At 35.4% G+C, this 20,258-nt stretch overlaps 1 protein-coding gene across 1 annotated transcript in view; it reads left to right on the forward strand.

The window, feature by feature from the left end:
- The window catches only part of AUH (AU RNA binding methylglutaconyl-CoA hydratase), a 120,222-nt gene that overhangs the window by 56,010 nt on the left and 43,954 nt on the right, over positions 1–20,258 (forward strand). Inside the window, exons 5-6 of the mRNA XM_059492064.1 lie at positions 2,063–2,155; positions 3,103–3,159. Coding sequence (XP_059348047.1) covers positions 2,063–2,155; positions 3,103–3,159 — 150 coding nt within the window. The remainder of the gene's footprint in view (positions 1–2,062; positions 2,156–3,102; positions 3,160–20,258) is intronic.

A 20,258-nucleotide genomic window follows, 5' to 3' on the forward strand; every position in this document is an offset into this window, starting at 1 on the left:
AATAGATACACACAAGGCTGTTACAGGGGATTTGTCTTTTGCCTTTCATTCATTGTCAACTCTTATATCAGGTGATCCTTTCAAATTAATGTCCTTGAGAAGTGATGATTCTAACATGGTCAAACTGCTTTTTATCCCCTTGAATTATGATTTTTTTATTATTTTGTGATAGGAGCTGGCTGTAATTCTTGAAACCAAGGTGTTTTATAATGCTCATTTTGTAACTTCCATTTCCATATGTAATAGTCTACTTGAATTGCACCATAGCTAATTCCAGAAGTTGCTTATCTTAGGAAAGTATTCTGCCTTGGAGTACTGCAAAAGCCATGCAAACAGTTCTCAAGATAGTGTTTGCTAGTCTCTGATAAATGGAACATTCATATAGGCAGTAACTGCTGGAAACTGCAGTTAACAATGACCCCACCTTCATGTTCAGGCAAACTATTTTTATTTACCCAAGGCAAAGGCATATTTCTTTAGGAGAAAGGCTAGCTGTGTCAGCTAGCAAAATTGCAAGACTGTTTGGTAAATTGGTTGTGTTGACAGGGTTATAAGTTTCTGTCAGGAGCCGTGCCCTGTTGGAAATGAGAGTTGCCTTTCCATATAACTAAGAAGAAGTAAATAGAGGAAGAGCGGATTTTTCTACTATTCCCCTGTCTCCTATGCCTTCTGTGGCAGATGGCAGGTATAATGGATACCTTGAGCTCTTTTAAGTCACTGAAAGAGCTCTTGCAAACAGTAATCAGTAGCCTCTTTTGGCACTGAAATAGATTCAGATAGTCACTAATAATAATAATAATAATCTAAACCAGTAACCCAGGACTTTGTTTTAAAGCATCTAATAGAATCTTGAAAAGCATTGCTAAGTTTTTGTTCCTTTTTTTAAAGACAATTGGGTTTTCAGTAGCTGTTAATCATAAAAGCAGGTCAATTTGCAGCTAAAATAACTTTTGTTTAATTATGTGCTTTGTTTGTTACCCAGTGAGAGACTGCTGGCTTGTATGATAATTCTCATGCTGATGTATACCAATATTTAATTGATTCTTTTGTTGAATGAAGTTATCTGAAATTTATTTGTCAGACAAGAAAAAGGTAAGCTAGGTAGCACAATTTATAAATTTAGAACTAGCTAGTCCACTAGGAAAAGTTCTAATTAATACATTGAAGTAATAATTTTTATTACCCTTCTAGATCTCACTCTTCATATTTTTAATTAATTTTAAATTAATATTTTTTCATATTACCCTTCTAGATTTTAAAAGGAAATAAGTCTTTTAAAGTCTTTCATGCATCATTTTCATTTATGTCTTGGTAGAATAGTTTTTTCCTCTTCTATTTGTGGCTAATGAAACTGAATGAACTGGTCATTGAATTAAATTAGCTGAAACATTAAAAACAAAGAAAATGTTTTTTAACATCTGCAAAAAAAGCTGTTGTCAAGACCTGATTTAACATTTCAAAAAGCTGTACACCCAAGTGTCTGGCTAATGAATTGCTTTTGGCTATCTTTGAAACTTTAGTAGCAACAATGTACTACTGGACTACTGTTTGAGTATATTTTAAAATGGCTAGCTCTTACATTAAATATAATTAAAGCTGTAATATATAAATGTATTTCTAAAATTAAAATGCATTTTTCATCAAACTTTGAGCTTGTGGTGAATAGGGATGAAGAGAACTTGAATTTGCAGAAGGTGAAAAGCAGTACTTTAGGCTGATTGTTTAAATGACTTTTTTGTGTCAGAACACTGGTGATAAATTACATACAGACCATACCATGGTTGACAGGCCTCTAGAGCCCTGCTACCTGTCATGTGTGCTGGCAGTATGTGCATTTGTTTGTCAAACTGAAGAGTTTCCCACCTCTATTAAGCTGTTAGCTGCTGCTCTACAGGAGAAAAGGGGCAATGGTAATGACCATTATTGCCAGTGGTGGTCTGAGACTGTCAAGACACAATTTCTAGCTTTGAAATGTATGACTGTAGAATGAGCAAAACTAATGAAATTACTTTTCAGAGGTGTTCTTTATGAAGTGGGTGTTAATTGGTACTTTCTTTTTCAGCTAATCTGCCTGTACCTACTATTGCTGCAATAGATGGAACTGCCTTAGGTGGTGGCCTAGAACTTGCGTTAGCCTGTGATATACGGGTGGCAGGTAGGTCTGAATACTGCTATGGAATGTAGGGTTATTAGTGTTACAGCTGGCTTGACTAATCTGTCTGTGGCAACAGTCTTATAAAACTTACTTGATATTTGACATTGTTTATAACCCATTATTTGAAAGGGCTTTAGCAGAAACCTGTCTAAGTACTTGCAAATGTTTCATTTATAACGACTTAACTCTGTTAGCTGGATTGGTTTTTTTAAACATTTATGTGATTCTTCTGACACTAATTTTATCAGTCTTGCCAAAAGGGTCATGCAACTATTTTCTTTTTTTTTTTTCTTCTTTTTTTTTTTTTTTAATTCTTGTGCGTTTGAAGTGCTCTAGATGGAGACTTGATTTTATCTAAACAGAGTGCAGAGAAGAAACAAAAGTTGCTAGTAAGTGTATTATTACATAAGAAATTAAATTCTAAAAGTGACAACCACTCTTGAAAAGAGGAACCTTGAGCTAATGAGCTGTCAGAACTGTAAAGCCTATTGATGGAAAGTAAATGGATACTTCATTCTGAGCCAGTAAGTTAGGATTTATAATGTTGTTTGGCTTTAGAGAATATTCTGTCACCTAAAGAATTCAAATAATCAGATACAGAATTCTACCGCATTCTAAGATGTTAAGCAATAACATCCATTTTCTTTTAGTACTTTCCATTTGAATGTAAGTCTCATTACTCAGTGTTATTGCTTACTTGCTATGTGAAAATGACTTAAGTACTGAATTTGCCTTGATGGAAGTGGTTGGATCTTTCACTAAAAGCAGATCAGTTGAATCTATTTGAAGGTTTTTTTTTAATAAACAAATTCTTTAAAAAGTGATTTATTTTTCTTTTTAAAGAAAACTTAATATATTAGCAAACTTCTGGGTCATCATGATGTATTTTCATAGATTTTTTTTCCTTCTACATTAGAATAAGAACTTCTTTACATTCTGTTTTTTAGCGTCTTCTGCTAAAATGGGCCTAGTTGAAACAAAGTTGGCGATCATTCCAGGTGCAGGTATGAATGTTTTGCTTTTGCTACCACAGATAACTAAATAACATACATACTTAGTGTTAGATTTTGAATTGTTTATGTTGCTTATTCTTATATTTCTTTTAAGTATTATAGCATGTGTTATGCCTTACTGCTTGTAATATTTACCAAAATTAATTAAAAAGTGTATTTCTTATCTTCAGAGACAGTCACCTGTATACTGTGTTTTTAAGCAAAGTCTTCATTAACTAAGTCAACATTGAGTGATTCTTTAAATGACATTTAATGTCTTGATCTGAAGGCTGCATAATTTTACGAAGGATCAAGCAAGGAAGAAGGATTAGCTGTCAGTGTACAAAACCAATTATTTGAATTAAGATCCACTTTCACATAACATTTGGTACTTTAGATTCACATTCGGTTTTCAAGCTGCTTGTATATTGGTTGTAAAGAGTTTAAGAATTAGAAGTATAGTTCTGGATAAATCTGTTACCTTGCCAAGATTTTTTGAGTCAAAACCTTCTTTTTATTTTGAAGGCCAGTTGACCTGCTTTTCACATACTCAAGGTGAATGAACGTTATGTAATAAATAATTTTCAAGGACTTGTTACAAAACCTTATATTTTAAATTTATGTATCAATTGTTGCTACTTGAATTAAGATATTTGCTGCTCTGGGAAAAGGGTAGTAGCTGGGAAAAAAGTGCATCCCTGTGATTTTTTACCTTCATTTCTGGGAGTTCTTGGGAACTTTATACTGTTTGTTTGCTCTTGTTTTCTTTCTAATTGGTGGAACCTATTTTGAAAACGCTATATTCAGTTCTAGTGGACACCATTGCAGGTCACATAAAAAACCCAGTAAAATCAACCATAATGGCAGTAGTGGTATGAACTTTGTATATAAAACTGTCCCATCCTATGATTAATCTAGACAATTATTGTATGATTTCAATCGCTGTATTCTTTTGGTTATTGTTGAGATGTGATTTCAGTCAACACTTTCTGTGGTCAGAGCTGCATTTTACATAAGGAAAACAGTTATGATTGTTGTCTGGTTTCTTTTTTGTGAAGGATAAAGATAATAATGCAGATGATTTTAAAGATGTATTTACTGATAGTGGTGTTGTCATGAATTAATATGCCTTGGAAATAAGTCCTAGTGAATAAAAAGACAGAAGTTTATGTTGTTTATCTTTGTTGTCGGTTTTTGCTCTTTGTCCTCCCACTCCCTCCTTCCCTAAGTAATTCTGTAGGCCAGTTTTGAAAACATACTCTCGATCTCAAGAAATTCAGCTCAAATTCTCCATATATTCTCTGTATTCAACTTTTTGAGGTTGTCTCATTTCTTTGTCTTCAGTTAATTATAGATGTTTCAAACTTCTGTGCTCTTACCTTAAAATGCTAGTTAACTGATTCATTTTAAGTTTCATTCAGAATATTTTACTGTTATTTATAAAGACTGAGGCTTGAAATATTTTTTCCCTCATCCTAAAATAATGATTCAGGTGTATGTCTTCAGGTGTATGTCCTTCAAAATGTCACAGATTTAATCTTGTTACATTGACTTTCCAACTTACAACATTTTGGGGTACTTTCAGTGATGAATTTTTTTCTCCTATTCCTATCAGCCTTTCTGACAACTATTTTTGTTGAATATATTTGAGGTAATCACAACTTTTTCCTGATCAGCCTGTGCTTACACCAGTCCTGTTGAGCAATGACAGCGTTTCAGTCCTTTTTGCTTCTTATCATCCTAATAGTAACTGATTGTGCCTTTTGTAAAAGGCACCAGAAAGAAAGTGAAGAATGAGTGAAGGAATTTTGGACATCTCATTTAGGTAGAGATGCCAGATATACACACTTGAACCGTAGGTATCATGGGTTAATGGAGTATTTTCTGAGAGTGTTTATTTCAAGCTGCTCTGAGCCAAAACAGAACTGCAGAGTGGAGCTGAAGAGTGAGCTGAAGGCTTAAGAGGCCTACATAGATTTCTGCTGCCATCTAGTACACCTGAAATCTGCTGGCAAACTGAGTTACTTCTTTGAGCTAGGTCCCTGTACCGTGGCAAGCTACTGTTTTTATTCTTGTCTGTCAGCTGCCAGCTGTGTGATAGATGTAACTTTAAGTAGGGTGATAATTAATATGGGTGTTTGAAGCTATGTGGAAAACATGTTTATACTGTGAGGGTTTGCTTTTTTAATACTCCAGTAATTTATAATGAAAGAGCTGTGTTAGAAGATTGTTACTAGAATTCAGTAGAATTAAAATATAGATCCAGGGCATATCAGCTGTTAAGGTTTGGACCTTGTTGTATATTATAGTTTATTCCATTCTTAATAAAATGTGGTTGTCAAAAGACACAGTAAGGTGCTGTCTATTGACAAACACAGATTTCCCAGGTGCAAGAAATTTTTCTTTTGAATATGCAGAGATGTACTGCAACTTTCTAAAGGCTAAGTTTGAGCAGGAGTTGGTTGAGTTAACCAAAATGAATTGTTCCTTCTAAGTCTGCTGAGGGTGTTGACCAAGTAGGCATTTATAGAGTATGCTGTATTATAGCAGGTTGAATCTCCTCAGAAAATTCATCCATGACAGATGACATAGCAAGACCAAGTGGGATGACAGCAGTGCCTTCTTTTATACAATAGCTATGTTCACAGACCTGCTGTTCACATTGTGAGGGAACAGGATTATCCTTTTTAATTTGGAAATCTAAACTCAGTTTTTCTGCACTGTGGGAAAAGCTTAAACTTCCAGAAAATGAACTAGGAAAAGTAGAAAACCTTTCTGTTTTTCCTCTTGAGTACAGCTCACTTTCTAGTAAGGAAGGAAAGATTCAAAGAATCTTGAAACTAGTTGAAATACGTAACAGAGAGAAAAGCTTAGTAACTTGGTGATGGGAAACTTACCTGAAAATGAGTATTGAAGGTTTTTGTTTTCTAAGGAGAGTCTGCCAATCATCATTGTAAAAGTGGTCTTATGCCAACACAAAAAAACATGTCATAGAATCATTTAGGTTGGAAAAGATCTTTAAGCCTATGAAGTCCAACTGTCAAATAAGCATTGCCAAATTCACCACTACACCATGTTGCTAAGTGCCACATCTACACCACTCAAGTGATTCAGCCACTTCCCTGGACAGCCTGTCCAGTGCTTGACAACCCTTCAGAGACTAAATTTTTCCTGATATCCTGTGTAAACCTCCCTTGGTACAACTTGAAGCATTTGTTACTTGGTAAAAGAGATTGACCCCAACCTCCTTTCAGATCATTCGAGACAGCAATAAGGTCTCCCTTAAGCCTCATTTTCTCCAGGCTTAACAATCCTCAGCACTTCCTCATGAGACTTGTGCTCCCTTCACTGGCTCTTTTGCCCTTCTCTTGACATGCTCCAGCGCCTTAATATTTTTCCTGTAGGGATCCAGAACTGGACATATGATTCAAGGGGTGACCTCACCAGTGCCAAGTTCAGAGTGACAATCATTGCCTTGGTACTACTGGCCACACTTTTGCTGGCACAGGCCAGGATGCCATTGTCTTCTTGGCCACCTGGGCACAACTGGCTCATGTTCAGCTGCTGACAACCAGCAGCCCAGTTCCTTTTCTGTTAGGCAGCTTTCTAGCCACTCTGACTCAAACTTGAAGCATTGCAAGGGGTTGTCTCCCTAGTGACTTTTCTTTTTTTATGGAGTTCCAGCAAAACTTTCTGTTCAGTCAGGCTCGTCTTCCTTCCCACTTACTCTTATTTTGCCACATAGGGATGATCTGCTCCTCTGGCTTTAGGATTTTCTTCTTGAAGAATGTCCAGCCTTCCTGAAAGCCTTAGCCCTTCTGGACTGCCTCCCAAAGGACCCTATCAAATAGTCTCCTAAACAAGCAAAAGTCTGTCTTCTGTAAGTCTGAGGTGGCGAGTCTGCTGACTCAATTCCTTACTGCTCTGAGAACTGAAAACTATCATTCCATAGTTGCCTGTGCCCTAGATGGCCTCCGAGCAGCAAATCATCTTTCTCTGTTCATAAATAGCAGTAGGGCACCTGGCCTCTTGGCTCACTCACCAACTGTGTCAGAAAATTATCTTCCATGTAGTCCAAGACCTCTTAGACTGTTTTTTCTGTGCTGTATTGTATTTCAGAGTATGTATGGGTTTGTTCATCCCTTCTATTCCTCAGATTTCTTCACTGTGAACTCAGTGTCTGTTAGCCTGTTGTGGTAGAATTTGTGGTTTACAGGGTAGAGGTTGCAAAAACAAACATTCCCCAGAATTTTATTAAAAATAGGTGGACAGATGAAGGGAGAATTGTACTGGCCTCAGGAAAGGTTTCAGCATGAACTAACCTGTTCTTTGGCATGCAAGAAAGGGCACAGGAGGAAGTTGTTGTGTATCTTAGCTGTGGATAATGTTTCACCCAGAATATGCATTGCAGTGGACAGCAAGTAGTTTGTGTGAGACAGAATTTCATGAGAAACCACACTCCATTAGCTTTGCAGTTTAAGGAGATGCTTGTTATCAGTCAGAGTGACTTTTCTCAAAGCTATTCATTGCTAAAAGGAGTTACTATTTTTTGGTCTTTTAGTTAAAAGCTGTTTAAACAACTTATTTTCTGTGTAATCCTGTGTCTGTACAGAACTCAAAGTAGTGTGGGCAGAATCTTTTTACACAAGAAAATTGTGTTCATTCTCTTTGTTTTGTTTCCCAAACTGACATTTAAAAAAGTGCAAATATTTGTCATTAATTGAATATAGTTTTTGATGTCTCTCAGCTTGCAAAGGAAGTATTTTTCTGTGACAACTTTCTCCTCAGCCAAAAATTTTCTTTTGGAGCATTTTTTTGTTGAAGTCCTTTGTTTTTCTGCTTTGTTACTTTTTAAAACTGTCTCAATTTGTGATGTAATTTGGTTATCTTTAAATTCTCATGGTGGATGTCATACTAAGCCTGCAATTGATAGATGATGCCTTTCAGGCAGGTCTGCTTTTGTTTATTAGAATTGTATTTATATACCACTCAGTATTAGATCTGTTATGGTGAAGATAAAAGTACTTGCAAAGAACATACATAAACTTCCTACTCTAGTAATAGAACAAGATACATTGGTTTCACAAGGGGAAGTAATCTGTGATAGCAAGAAGTAGAAAAGACAGTCATATATATAAAATATAATTTGTATTTTCTTTCTGCAGTTTATTTACACAGAAGATTTTGGTGTAAGCCAAATGATGTATTGGCATACATCAACAATTATGTTTCCATCAAGAAAAAAAAAAGTACCTTAATTGAAATTAATACACTTGTGGAAGTAGATAATTTGACATTGCTAGATAAAAACTGGGTATAGGCCTGCATACTTGCAGCTGTCACTCTTTTTTTTTTTGTTGTGTTTATAAAGGCATTTTAATTAGCAAGGCTTTGTTCATTTAATCATAATTTTGCTTTTATTCTTCCATGCTCCTCCCAGAAATCTCACTATTTCATTACCAAGCTGTCTTCCACTCTTTAATATTAAAATAAAAACCAAGCACATAGCCCCGGGATCATCCTTTCCTTGAGAGCATTCAGATGAAAAGCATATTTTATTTAGAAGACTTTTTTTAAAAAAAGGGAGGAAACAAAAAAAACCCTCTACTAACTGTCTAAGAAGGTCTTTGTAAATAAACCATATGTTCTATCTAAAAGTTGCTTTAAACCTTATTTTCCAAAGGTGAAACTGAAACTTCAAACTGTAGGGCATGGGACTGGTTTTGTCTTTAAAATATAGAACAAAGGAGATGTAATTACAGAATTTATCTATTCTCCCCTTACTTTGGTAACAATATTGTTTGGGCCATTTTTCTAGACTTCAAATTGTATTTGGAGGCTTACAGAGGTTGCAGATTATAAGACTATAAAATAAGAGATAGGAGCACTGAAATGTTAGGCTTTTTTGCATAGGAAGAAAACCAGTGTAAGAATGAAAAGTAAATTTAGGTAATCATAGTATATTTTCCTTAATTCTTTGCATTCAAAAACATCTTTTTTTTCTCTGTTGCAGTGCTTACTTGAAAGCTAAAAAAAAAATTCTGTTTTGGATGAGAAAGATGTCAAGGGAATTTCTGCATGGAAAAAACTCACACAGAACATGTTCTTGCTAACTGAAGTAGTTGTCCAATTCAGCCAAGTGTAAAGGTTAAATTGAATGTCAATTTCAAGTTGAAATCCAATTCAAAACCTTACAATGAACTGCTAAGATATTCTTTAGATTTCTATTTCAGTTTCATCAATAATAGGAATAGCATTGGATAAATGCTGAAAAATTAAAGTGTTACTATTTTTGGTGTATCAAGATGGAATTTTGGAGTACTGTTTTTACTAAAATTTGTTGTTACAACCTGAGCAATGTTGTCAATTACTTTCCTAATTATCATGGGTATATAAGAAAGCTTTCATGAGTTGGAATATTGTTTTATGAGATTCATGGATTGCGCATTTTTGAATGACAGCCAGAGAAATGAAAAAGTGAAACAAGTTATTTGTTTTCTTCTGTCCTCCTTAAGTAATGTAGACTGAAGCCCCATTCAGGTACTCTTTCACTGAGCATGGGTTGTACTGTCACATTTGTATCTTTTCCAGACCATCTCTGTTCTGCAGGGAACTACACAGTAAAGCTTTGAAAACAAAGCAAACCCAAACTTTGCTTTTGCAGCTTGATTTTTCTCACCACATATATTAAAATAGTATGACACAGAATAGAAATTATGGTCTGGGCAGACTGTAACAATATGTATGAAATTCACACTAGGTTTCATAACATAGGTGCAAAGTAGGTTATATTCTCTTGGGGCACTTATATGAAGAGGACATAGAAAGAATAAAATAAATAGAGAAAAGAATTATCTAAAATGCTGCTAGTTAAGGAACTTAATATTTTTTCAAAGAGAGTTAAAATATAAAAATTACCTGTGTACAGACTTGCATGTAATCAGTTAAATGAGTTTCCTATTGACTCATATAAATCTATCAGAGTTCATGAATGCATTTGATGAAATAATTTGCCCCTTGCATTAAGTTTGGACTTAATTTTAAAAGTTGTACAAAGCCTTTGTACAAGACCACCCTTTTGTTCTCCAAACATGTCCTAAAACCAGAACCTAGTGTCTGTCTCAAGCTCTCTTGTCCACTGAAAATCATAATAGAAACTTCCAATGGCACACTTTCATGTGAAGTTTTATTTATTATTTTCTTTCAATATCTCATTTCTAAGCTTATGCAAAAACAAAAGGAAGACCAAGTACTACTAGCTGGTGTTTCTCGGGAAAAATGGGGCATGGGAAAAATTAAAATTTGCTGGATATGGAAAACAGAATTGCATGAAATTTTCTATTAAAAATTGATGGTTTGGTTGTTTGGTCTCTTTTTAAATAAAAAAAAATATTGCATTTTGGAAGTAAATATTGGCCAAATTAAGGACTTGACTCCTTCTGGTGGCCTAGAGGCTAAACCAAAAATCTTCAGCTTAGATTTTTAGGCTCAGCCTCTTCTATGGTCAGCCTTTCTGAATTTTAAGGTTCTGTATCTTTTCTGACTGCATTTCTAAGTTCCTGTATAAAGAGTCTTATTGGTGCTTCAGCTTATTGTCAGAGATTAAATATTGTCTCAATAGTGTCCTTTCTTCCTGCAGCTGCACTAACTCACTCTATTTTACAAACTCAGGCAGCTTTTGCTCGATTTTTCCTGTCTCTACAGTAGCAAAAGTGGTAAGGAGAAAGAAACTCCTTAGGAGTTTAAAAAGAGATAGAGGAAATCGGTAAGTGAAGTAAAGAAAATTATTAACCTTAAAGAATCAATGAGGAATGAAGATGAAAATGCATAAGCAACTCAGTTTGGGTTTGGAATTAGTTTTCTAAAAACTTGAGATGGTGGGGGAAAATCCTAATTTCATCTTTTAGTATAGAATCAAGCAGATTCTTTTTAGTATAGAATCAAGCAGATATATATTATTACCAAATTACCAGTATATATGCATGAAAAACATACCAGGGCAGTAGAATACAGCAAAAAAAAAGGAGTAAAGAAGATTATTCATCTAGGTAATTTTGGGAGGCTTAGTGCCTATCCCATCTCTCTGCATTGACAACCCTAGAAACAGACTCTTAATTTTAGTTCTTGGTGTGTCACTAGATGAGATGTGTAAAAGTGGTGATGAAAATACTCCTTGTAGTGTTAAGAAGCTGGTTAATCTGTACCATGATAGACACAATTTAGTACAAGATGCTGAAGATGGGACATTGGATGCAAACTGTGTAGCTTATCGTATTACATATCGCTTGGTCATTTTCAGTATTCTGTGACCAAATGTGCATTTTAGTTATGAGAAAAAAAGTATGTGTAGAAGACTTGCATGATTTTTATGGCTGAGATAAAGAAGCTCCATAAATTGTCATCAAACAGCTTATTACCCACTTCTAAGTGTTTTAAAGTGACTCAGCTCCCGTGGTGCATCCTCCTGTCCCCATGCCTTCCCTTTATTATTTTTAAGTCTACAGCTGACAGCACCTAGTTATGATACTGCCAAAGCCTGTCCGCATTGCTGGGATCATAGCCTACAAAGATATTGTTCACAGAGACAGAAGGTGTAGTAGAGAAAAAGCAGTAAAAAAATATGCACACTGATCAGGAAGTCAATGGCAGAAAAACAAAATGAGTTGGAGATACAAACACGAGGATTTTGAAAGGTTTTAATAACTGAGGAGAAAGAAGTAAGATGCTGAAATTTTCCCATTGATACTCGTACATAAATGGTTTATTAACAAGAAAGTTGTTAGTATCGGGTTTCATTATGCTTATTTTTTGCTCAGATGCTGCTGCAGCATTTTTAAGTGATGGGTATGTCCTTCCAAAACTTAGTCACCAGTCTTCATGACATTATTTGCTCAAAGTTTCCATTGACATGAGTGCTTGCCACAGTAAAGCTTGCAAAAGCTATGATCATCCTTTAGGATTTTTTCAGTAGCCATGAATCCAGAGGGAATCCGGAGGATAAAAGAAAACCCAACGTTTTGAGGGGATTAAATGATCATGGATTTTTTTTCAGCCTTTTTATAAATTCTAGACCTCTTGTGTAAGTCATTGCACAAGTGACCCTCACTGCGCGTGGCACGCAGAGAACAGTTGCGGTTTTGTCGTTGGCATGCGTTAGTAAGAACTTGTAAGCAGGGATTGCTGGGTGAAATTAATTGAATTGCATTGCTTATGTCATGTTCAAGTCTGACTTAGGAAAGAATGTTCTGGGATTTTTACCAGTGCTGTAATAGTTTTCTTACAGTATTTCAGTTTATCTTCTGCACTTCGCTGTATTAGTGAATGGAAGGCAATTTACAGAAAGAAACAGGCTTTGGAAAGATGAAAAGAGAGAAAATATCTTTTTACTTTGTGTTGTTATTAAGATTCCCCTCTTCAAAATGTCTTCATCTCAATATAGATGTTACTGGAGGCGAAGGATTGGGAGTGGGGCTCTGGTGGACCAGCTGGAGTGTATAAATGGGGGCTAGTATAGACGCAACAATACTTGGTAAGTTCCTAAAAATTATGTTGACAGCTGTTGAGCTCATCTATGCTCAGTGTGTTTTTTGAAGAGGAGCCAAGGAATTTTTAATCAAGGAAGATTACTGAGCAGATTACTGTTGCTTAAAAATAGACTTACTTTTATTAGTAAAACTTTTTGTTTAAGCCTGAAGTGTTACATTTTTCACTGAAAATGCAAAAGCTGTTTTGATTTAAAGCAGTATTAAATTATTATGAATGAGATGGAAAGAGATAATGAGATGGAAAGAAGATAATATTTATTCTGTTTAATCGAAGTGTTGTATAGGAATGTCAGCATGAGTAGTATAAATGCATTTTAACTTTAGAATTTAATGGATCTCAGACTGACATTTCAAGGGAGACAGGATTTTCAGTGATTTGTTAGATTGGAAAATGTCTGATTTAAAGAAAATTCTTTATGGAATGCTTTTGTGTGAAGTTATTTTGGTAATCTGCTCTCTTAGGACCAATTGCTAGTCTTTTCCCACACTAATGAAACTAGGTCACTAGTTTTTGGCACTCATCCAAGTTGTGAGATTTATTTGGTGTTCAAGCACACTGTCTAGAAATAGTGAAGCAATGTCAGCAAGGCCGCTTTTCATTTTGTGAACATCATTTTCAGTGCCCTGGAATTAATTTATTCACTGACCTGTTAATAAATGCAATCTGTCACTGGCTTAACAGAGGCTGAGGAAGGGTCTGGAAATAGTCATGGTCACCCTACCAGGTGATCTGTTACAGGACTGCTGTTCAATGTAACATTTTTTGGGTTTGATCATGCAGAAGAGTCTGACTGTTAATGAAAACAAACCAGCAACTTAATCAAAAGGAAAATACAAGTAATTAGTAAATATGGGAGAGAGATTGAAGTAGTGGGTTTACCCTGCATTAAACTACAGTGTATCTGAGAACGATACTGATTACATTTGAAAAAGTACAGAAATTTAGCATCTGTATAGGATATATAATTCTTTGGAAAAGTACATTGTAGCAGTGTTGCCAAATAAAAAGAAGTTTAGTAATTTGAGTTTGCTGCTGTTTTAGGTTTGTTCTCATCCCCATCTCTACAATGTTTTTGTTGAAATCAGGGTTGTCTTTTGCCGCAGGCATGGCAGGCGGTCGCTTGTGGCAGTGGATTACTCTGCAGGGCAAAATAGCTGTTAGCCCTTTTCTACCTCGCATGAGCCAGAGCCCTGGAGAGAGAAGCTTGATGCTGCCAGTGAGGGAGAAGGGTTCAATGGTCAGAAAACAGTTCTTACTGTGCAGTGACACAGCTGGCTAGCAATTCCTAGCAATGCTGCTGCTATCCTCAATTTTTCTGTTTCTGCTGTAGAGAAGCATCAAACCTAGTTCTACAGGGATCTCCCTCTCCCCCCACCCGCCCCGCTGTCTGCATCCTAGCTCTGAGCCTTTTACCTTACTTTAGATCTGAGTATTTCTCCTATTCCTCATTTACCATTCCCCATGGTACAAGCTGCACAGCATCCTGACCCTTAATCCACCATCTTGAAAAATTAAATTTTGCCTATAGCAGTAAGATGGCTCTGATTAAAGTATCAGGCATCATCACTGCAAGTAGTACAAGTAGTAAACCCTGCTCTTGGGGAGAGGCTTTTCTAGACTTGTGCAAAACTGATCTTTGGGCACAGATTAAAGCTTAATAATGAAGAAAGTTTTTATAGGATTTTTTTTATTTTTTGTTTCTTTGGTCTATTTTGTTATGGGAGAGTTGTGGTTTTGAGGGATTTTGAGGTGTAGTTTAATACAGCTGAGGAGCTTCTCAGAGTACTTCTAGTGATATTTGAGATATTAAATTTCTGATGGAGCATATAGCAGAGCATAGTGCTGATCTGCTATCACTGCCATTGCAAGCATGAAAAGAGTGGCCATTGTTTTGGTCCTGGGTTTCATAATCAGTAGTGGTTTTCTTCTGAAGTTTTACTTTCAGATGAAACTTGTGGCCTGAACTTCCATGGCTGACCAATGACAGTTGAAAATATGTCCCTTCTTCATAGTGCCTTGGAAAGGTAGTGTAAGTGAATAGCTATTTTTATTTCTAATCTGATTTTCTCCAAGTCTTGCTCAAATGTCTTAGCATATTTGAGGACAGAAAAATACTAGAGGTCTTTTTGAACAGTAATTTTATATTAAAATGGAGTACCTTTTAAAATTCCAACTTTATAGGGTGTACTCGAGCTCTGTTGAGGGGCTAAACATCTTGTTGTTATATCCATTGAAGTATTACCCTACACCTCTGTAGTGCTGGAAGAGAATTTATGAAATCAAATTTGAAGGCTAGTTATTTTTCTGTAATTTAATAGGAAATGTATTTTTTAATTTAAAAAGATGACAAAATGGGGGAAAAAATAGCTTTCTCCCTGACTCCTGCTGAAGCCAGTATTTTCACTGGAGAATGTATAAAGGGCAGTAGCTATTGCATACTCCTCTGTTTTGTGATCTTTATCTTATCAGACTGCTAGCTATATGATTTCCTTGAATGGAACAAAGAAAGGTCTGGCTGCTTTGCATAATATCCAGTCTTTTAGTGTATGGAATACTAGCAAATTTTGATGACTTGGTCCAATGCATCTATTGATGTCTCCTTTGTTTTCAGATTCTTTCAAGTGACAGTAAATTAAGCTGTTCTCTATTCCCTGCATCTGCTGACTGCTCCCCAAAGCCTTTGTAAAAAAAAAAAATAATAAAAGCAAAGTAAATTATAAGTGATTCATTTTCTAATGTGATAAAACATAAAACAAAAACTGGAGATGAACAGTGTGAAAGAACATTCTGATCTAGTAAATCACATAGATGCAGAACATACTTACTTGTTTTTTTATGCTAAGTAGATCAAATGAAAATGATTTGGATGCATCATCGTGTTTGAGACCTGTGTTTTTATTGAAAACATACTATTGAAATCTTTTTAGTTGTATTAATTTTTAAATTACTTTTAGGAAAATTCTTTTGGTAGTTTATAATGTTCATATACTATGACATTATTAATACATAGTGTGGTCATGATTCACATGATTGTTTTTTGGGGGGAGGGGTTGTTTAGTTTTATGTTTCAGCAAGAACTAGAGAAATACGTTAATGTTTCTAAACTCACAGTTGTTTTGGCATGTTGAAACTGGTATGTTTGGAAAATCCCTCAGCCTGAATTATTAGTCCACCTCTATTGTAAGACACATAAAATGGAACATTTTAATCATCTAAACATATGCCTGAATGTTGTTCTTGAAAATATCAGTATGCTAAGGGTTTGGTGTTTTTTTTGTTATTATTGTGATGGAACTTTTTTTATTTTGTTGAGCTTGGCATCTGCTTTATTGACTGTTTCTAATGTGTTTCTATGACACTTTTGCCAAATGTCTGCTTTTACTAAGACTATAAGCTAAATGGAGTTTTCCCTCTTCTGTCATGAAGTCACTTTTTTCACCTTTTTTTAATGGGGAAAGTTCTCTGGAAAATCTCTCTCTTAACTCTGTTTTCTTGTAAAGTCAGCAAGTGATACTTCTTCCAGCAAAGCTGGAGTAAAGGTAAGTCTTGCAGAAAGCAGATGAATTAGAACCTATTAAAAACACTGGAAGTTTTCATGGGTTTTATGTGTTGAATTTTCACTGTATGCTATAAGACTTTATTGTTGTTACCCTGCCTTCAAAATCATCAAGCCATTCTCAGTAGCCCTGCATCTAAAATTTCAGTGAATTCACGTCTTCTAAACAGAAGGAAAAAATAGAACATATTTCAAGTCTCTTCTTCTAGCCTATATGAATTAGTGAGATGCTAGGTGGATATTAGCAGAATTAGAAGAAAAAAAATTATGGTAAATTCATCTTAGATCACAGACTGCCCCACCATTTTCCTGTAGTGGTAGTCTGTCTCAGTGTAGCAATATACATTGGAGAAGTTGTCCTTTTAGAAAAGATCAATGAACAATTGCTACTTTGATTGGGAAGCTGATATTTTCTGTATAATTTCTTCTTTCTGGATGAATATTAGTGTTACCACACCTGGAGTCAAACATAGGCAAGCCAAAGTTAAAGCTTCTTTCTGTGTACCCTACTACCTGGTTGGACAATTCTCAATTCAGACATCCGGTAACTAGGTCAAATCTAAATTGTCAGGACAATTGAGATTGAAAGGTACACAATTGCAAAAGGACCTAAGTGTTTCTGAGTTTTCATGCCTTGAAGCAGAAGCCAGCCTTTCCTTTCAGGCAGTTCCTCAAAGGTTGTTCTCACCAACAGAAAATAGCATGTGGAACTCAGTTCCCTTAACATGTAGTCTCTATGCCTTGGAGTGTCTGGTTGGGCCTCTGGTTATTTCTGTGGTCTTGCAGTCAGCTTACAGATGGTGTGACATCCAAAAGCACTTTTTAAAGCACTTCTAGGTGTATTAAGTTGAATCCCATGCATGGTCTCAGTGTTAGAAGGCTTCTTTTAAAAGGGGAGTTTCTTGTAAAATACAGAACGTAAGAGCAAATTGATTTTATGTTTTTTCAAACGGATGTGTCTGTGTTTGGATTTTATTTTTTTTAAATTTCTTTCTATCTATAAAAGGGATAGGCAGTATACAATTTTGTGTGTATGATTTGTTCTTATGACAAACTCGTGTAGTTACAGAAGTATACCATAGGTCTGCACATAGCTACTGTAAATATGCCAGATAAAATCTGAGAGGAAAAAGCGCGCTTCAGAATAAATATTTAGTAAGTGTATGTTGCATGGCCATGGCCAGTTACTTCCTTTGAATTTTGGTATATAAAAGCTCACATAAAAGATTTCAACAACTCTTTTATAAGTAATAAGCCATAAAAATAGACTAAATGTTCATGTTTTTATTATTTTGTTTTCCATTTCAGTCTTCATTTTACATAAAATTTAAAAAGGGTCAGAAAGAAAAGAGTTGATACAGAATTTACTGCTTCCAATATGGAAGAGAAATGCGATCATTTGAAGACCAAATGCTCTCTGCTATGATAATTCTGCCTGAAAATTAGCTGCCTGAAAAGTAGCCATTGATCTTTTATTGAAATTCCTAAGTGTGATGCTAGGTTTGTGTAGTAATTGCCATGAGTTTGAGCAAGGCAATATATAGCATGTACTTTAAAGTTCTTTCACCTTAGGAAATTAATAGACATTTTAACCCAGTTATATTGGGCCATCACTTCCTACAGGACTGAACCCATAGCAGTGAAAGATTTCTTAATGCTTCTCTAAGATTAGAGGCAGAAATGAGTGTCTGAATTTTGATAGTTAAGTTGCTCAAAAGGATGTTATGCCTAGTTGGCTTTATAACTACTACAGATGATCAAAAGTCTTCATGCTGAACACTTTAGAGGTGCCAGATTTCTGGATATCCGTCTCTTCAACAGAATAGGAGGTCACCCAGAGCATAACACTATTGCCATTAAAAAGCTTTCTTTTCTTCAATCTTGAAGTGAGAAATGCAGAGGAAGAAAGAAACACTGGGAGTACAAAAATAATAGCACATGCAGCATAGGAAGCAGCTATTGTTGTCCTTACGCATTGTTCATATGAAAAAAATAAGCCTCTGTGAATTAAGAGGGATTTAAGGTAGTCTTGGAAATGTCAAAGTTCCAAATAGTGAAAAAAGCTGGTATGTTGTCAGTTCTGTTGCTTCTCCATTTTAAAAGGGGTTAAACCCCAAGTAAATTGTTTCCATGTTCCATGAAAGTGGTGTCCTAAATTAAAGTGTGGAGTGTTAACTACAGATTGTATTGTAGCTAAAGATTTTCTGATACTGTGGAATTCCCTGCAATACATGTGTAATTTCTCTAGACAGCATCTTTTTTCCAGGTCAGAGAGGTCTGTTCTACTTTGGTCTTTACTAAATGTTTATCTTTACAATACCTTTTTTTTTAAAATTTTTAAAACCTGAATTTATTTTGGTATAGTTGAATATTTACAAAGACACATACTTTTCTATTCCTTGAGAAGAAGTGATTGTACATAATGGAACCAATGATAGTGACAAAATTTTTCAATTGTTTTCTTTTGGAAAAACCCACCCCAACTCGCCTGAAAAAAAAAAGCCCCCCAAGCCCCAGTGTTTATTCCTTGTTTAAAAAAACAAGGACAAAAAAATCAGTGAAAGCTATTTTTTGCATTTTTTGTCCTGGTGGCCCAAATAAAATAACTGTTAGACTAGTACACCCTAGTATATGTTTCAGGTTTTCCATGTGCTATATATTTTAGCAGATTTATGTAGATGTCTATTAGCTTATCCTGTCATCCAGGAGCTAGTTACTGCATTAGACAAAATAGATCTTCCGAATTCCTTTATCTGGACATAGTCCTGAACCTTTTCTAGGTGACCTTTCATGAATATTGGACAAGGTGATCACCAGATATTCCTTCCAACTTAGCATTCAGTGATTCTGTGAGTTTAGCAGTTCAATGAAGTATCAAAAGACAGTGAAAAACATGTTCTTTTGGGTTTTGATTTTTTTATTTCTCAGAAACATCTTTCCTTCTCAGCACAACATAAAGTAACATGTTAAATATGTATGTGAGTCTAAATCTGGTTGTTTTTTTTTTCCTTTCCCCTGCTCCTTGCATAGAAAAGGGAAGTAGTGCTTCACAGTGGTGAAGTATGATGTGTCAATGGAAAAATCATTGAATTTCCTGAAAACATCATTCAAAGAACAAAATATTATTGCAGTCTCATGCTATTTTTCTGATTTGTTATTTTTTAATTCTCTTGCTTCCTGATGTAATAGAACTTAATATTATCGCTTCTGATAAAAACCCTAATCCAAAGGTTTTATTGCATGTATGATTCATACTTTAGTCTTTAAAAGAAGGGAGTTTTAGTCTTTGAAACAATGGTGTTTTTTGATTTCTGCCTTCTTTCTTCTTACTCTGTGTGGTGTGGACAATAAACTCACTTTCATGTTCTTCTATTGATTGTAATAGGCTTGCTGCAGATCTTTAGTGTACTCCTATGTTACCAAGGATAAGATATGTAAGATGAGTGCAGTTACTGAGTTGCTGCCAAAGGGAGTTTGGCGTATGCTGTCACATCAGGAAGCCAGCTTGAGTAAGAGGAAGGAAAATGAAGTTATCCTTACAAATAAATTCAGAGTAGTGAAGTAATAGTACTGCTACAGCTAAGGTTGGGTTGCATTTGGCTGTTTAGCTGAAGATCTTTTCCTGCTCTAGAAGTAATATATGTCTGAGATTATCCTGAGAATGTCTGTATCTTACTGAAAATGTGATTATTGTGACCAGTCACATTTAAGGAACAAGAGATCCACAAGGTCCAGTGATTCTTGACCCAGAGGATTGCAGGACAGAAGATATAAAAAGGAATGGGGAGACACCCTGGTACAGTACCTTATCCAATTCTGATTTGAGTGTCTCTGAGGATATAGATGTGAGGATTAAACTGTAGTAGTTGATTTCAAAGTATATGATGAGACTGTAGAGAGCCTGCTAAGAAGGACTCTGAGATTGGTGGTGAATTTCTGGAGTAATAGATCTTTTATGTGGCTGAAAAAGGGTTTATCTGAACTTATTATTGTACTCTAGCATGTCTGA

The sequence above is a fragment of the Ammospiza nelsoni genome, chromosome Z (assembly GCF_027579445.1).
Source record: "Ammospiza nelsoni isolate bAmmNel1 chromosome Z, bAmmNel1.pri, whole genome shotgun sequence".
Taxonomy (NCBI): domain Eukaryota; kingdom Metazoa; phylum Chordata; class Aves; order Passeriformes; family Passerellidae; genus Ammospiza; species Ammospiza nelsoni.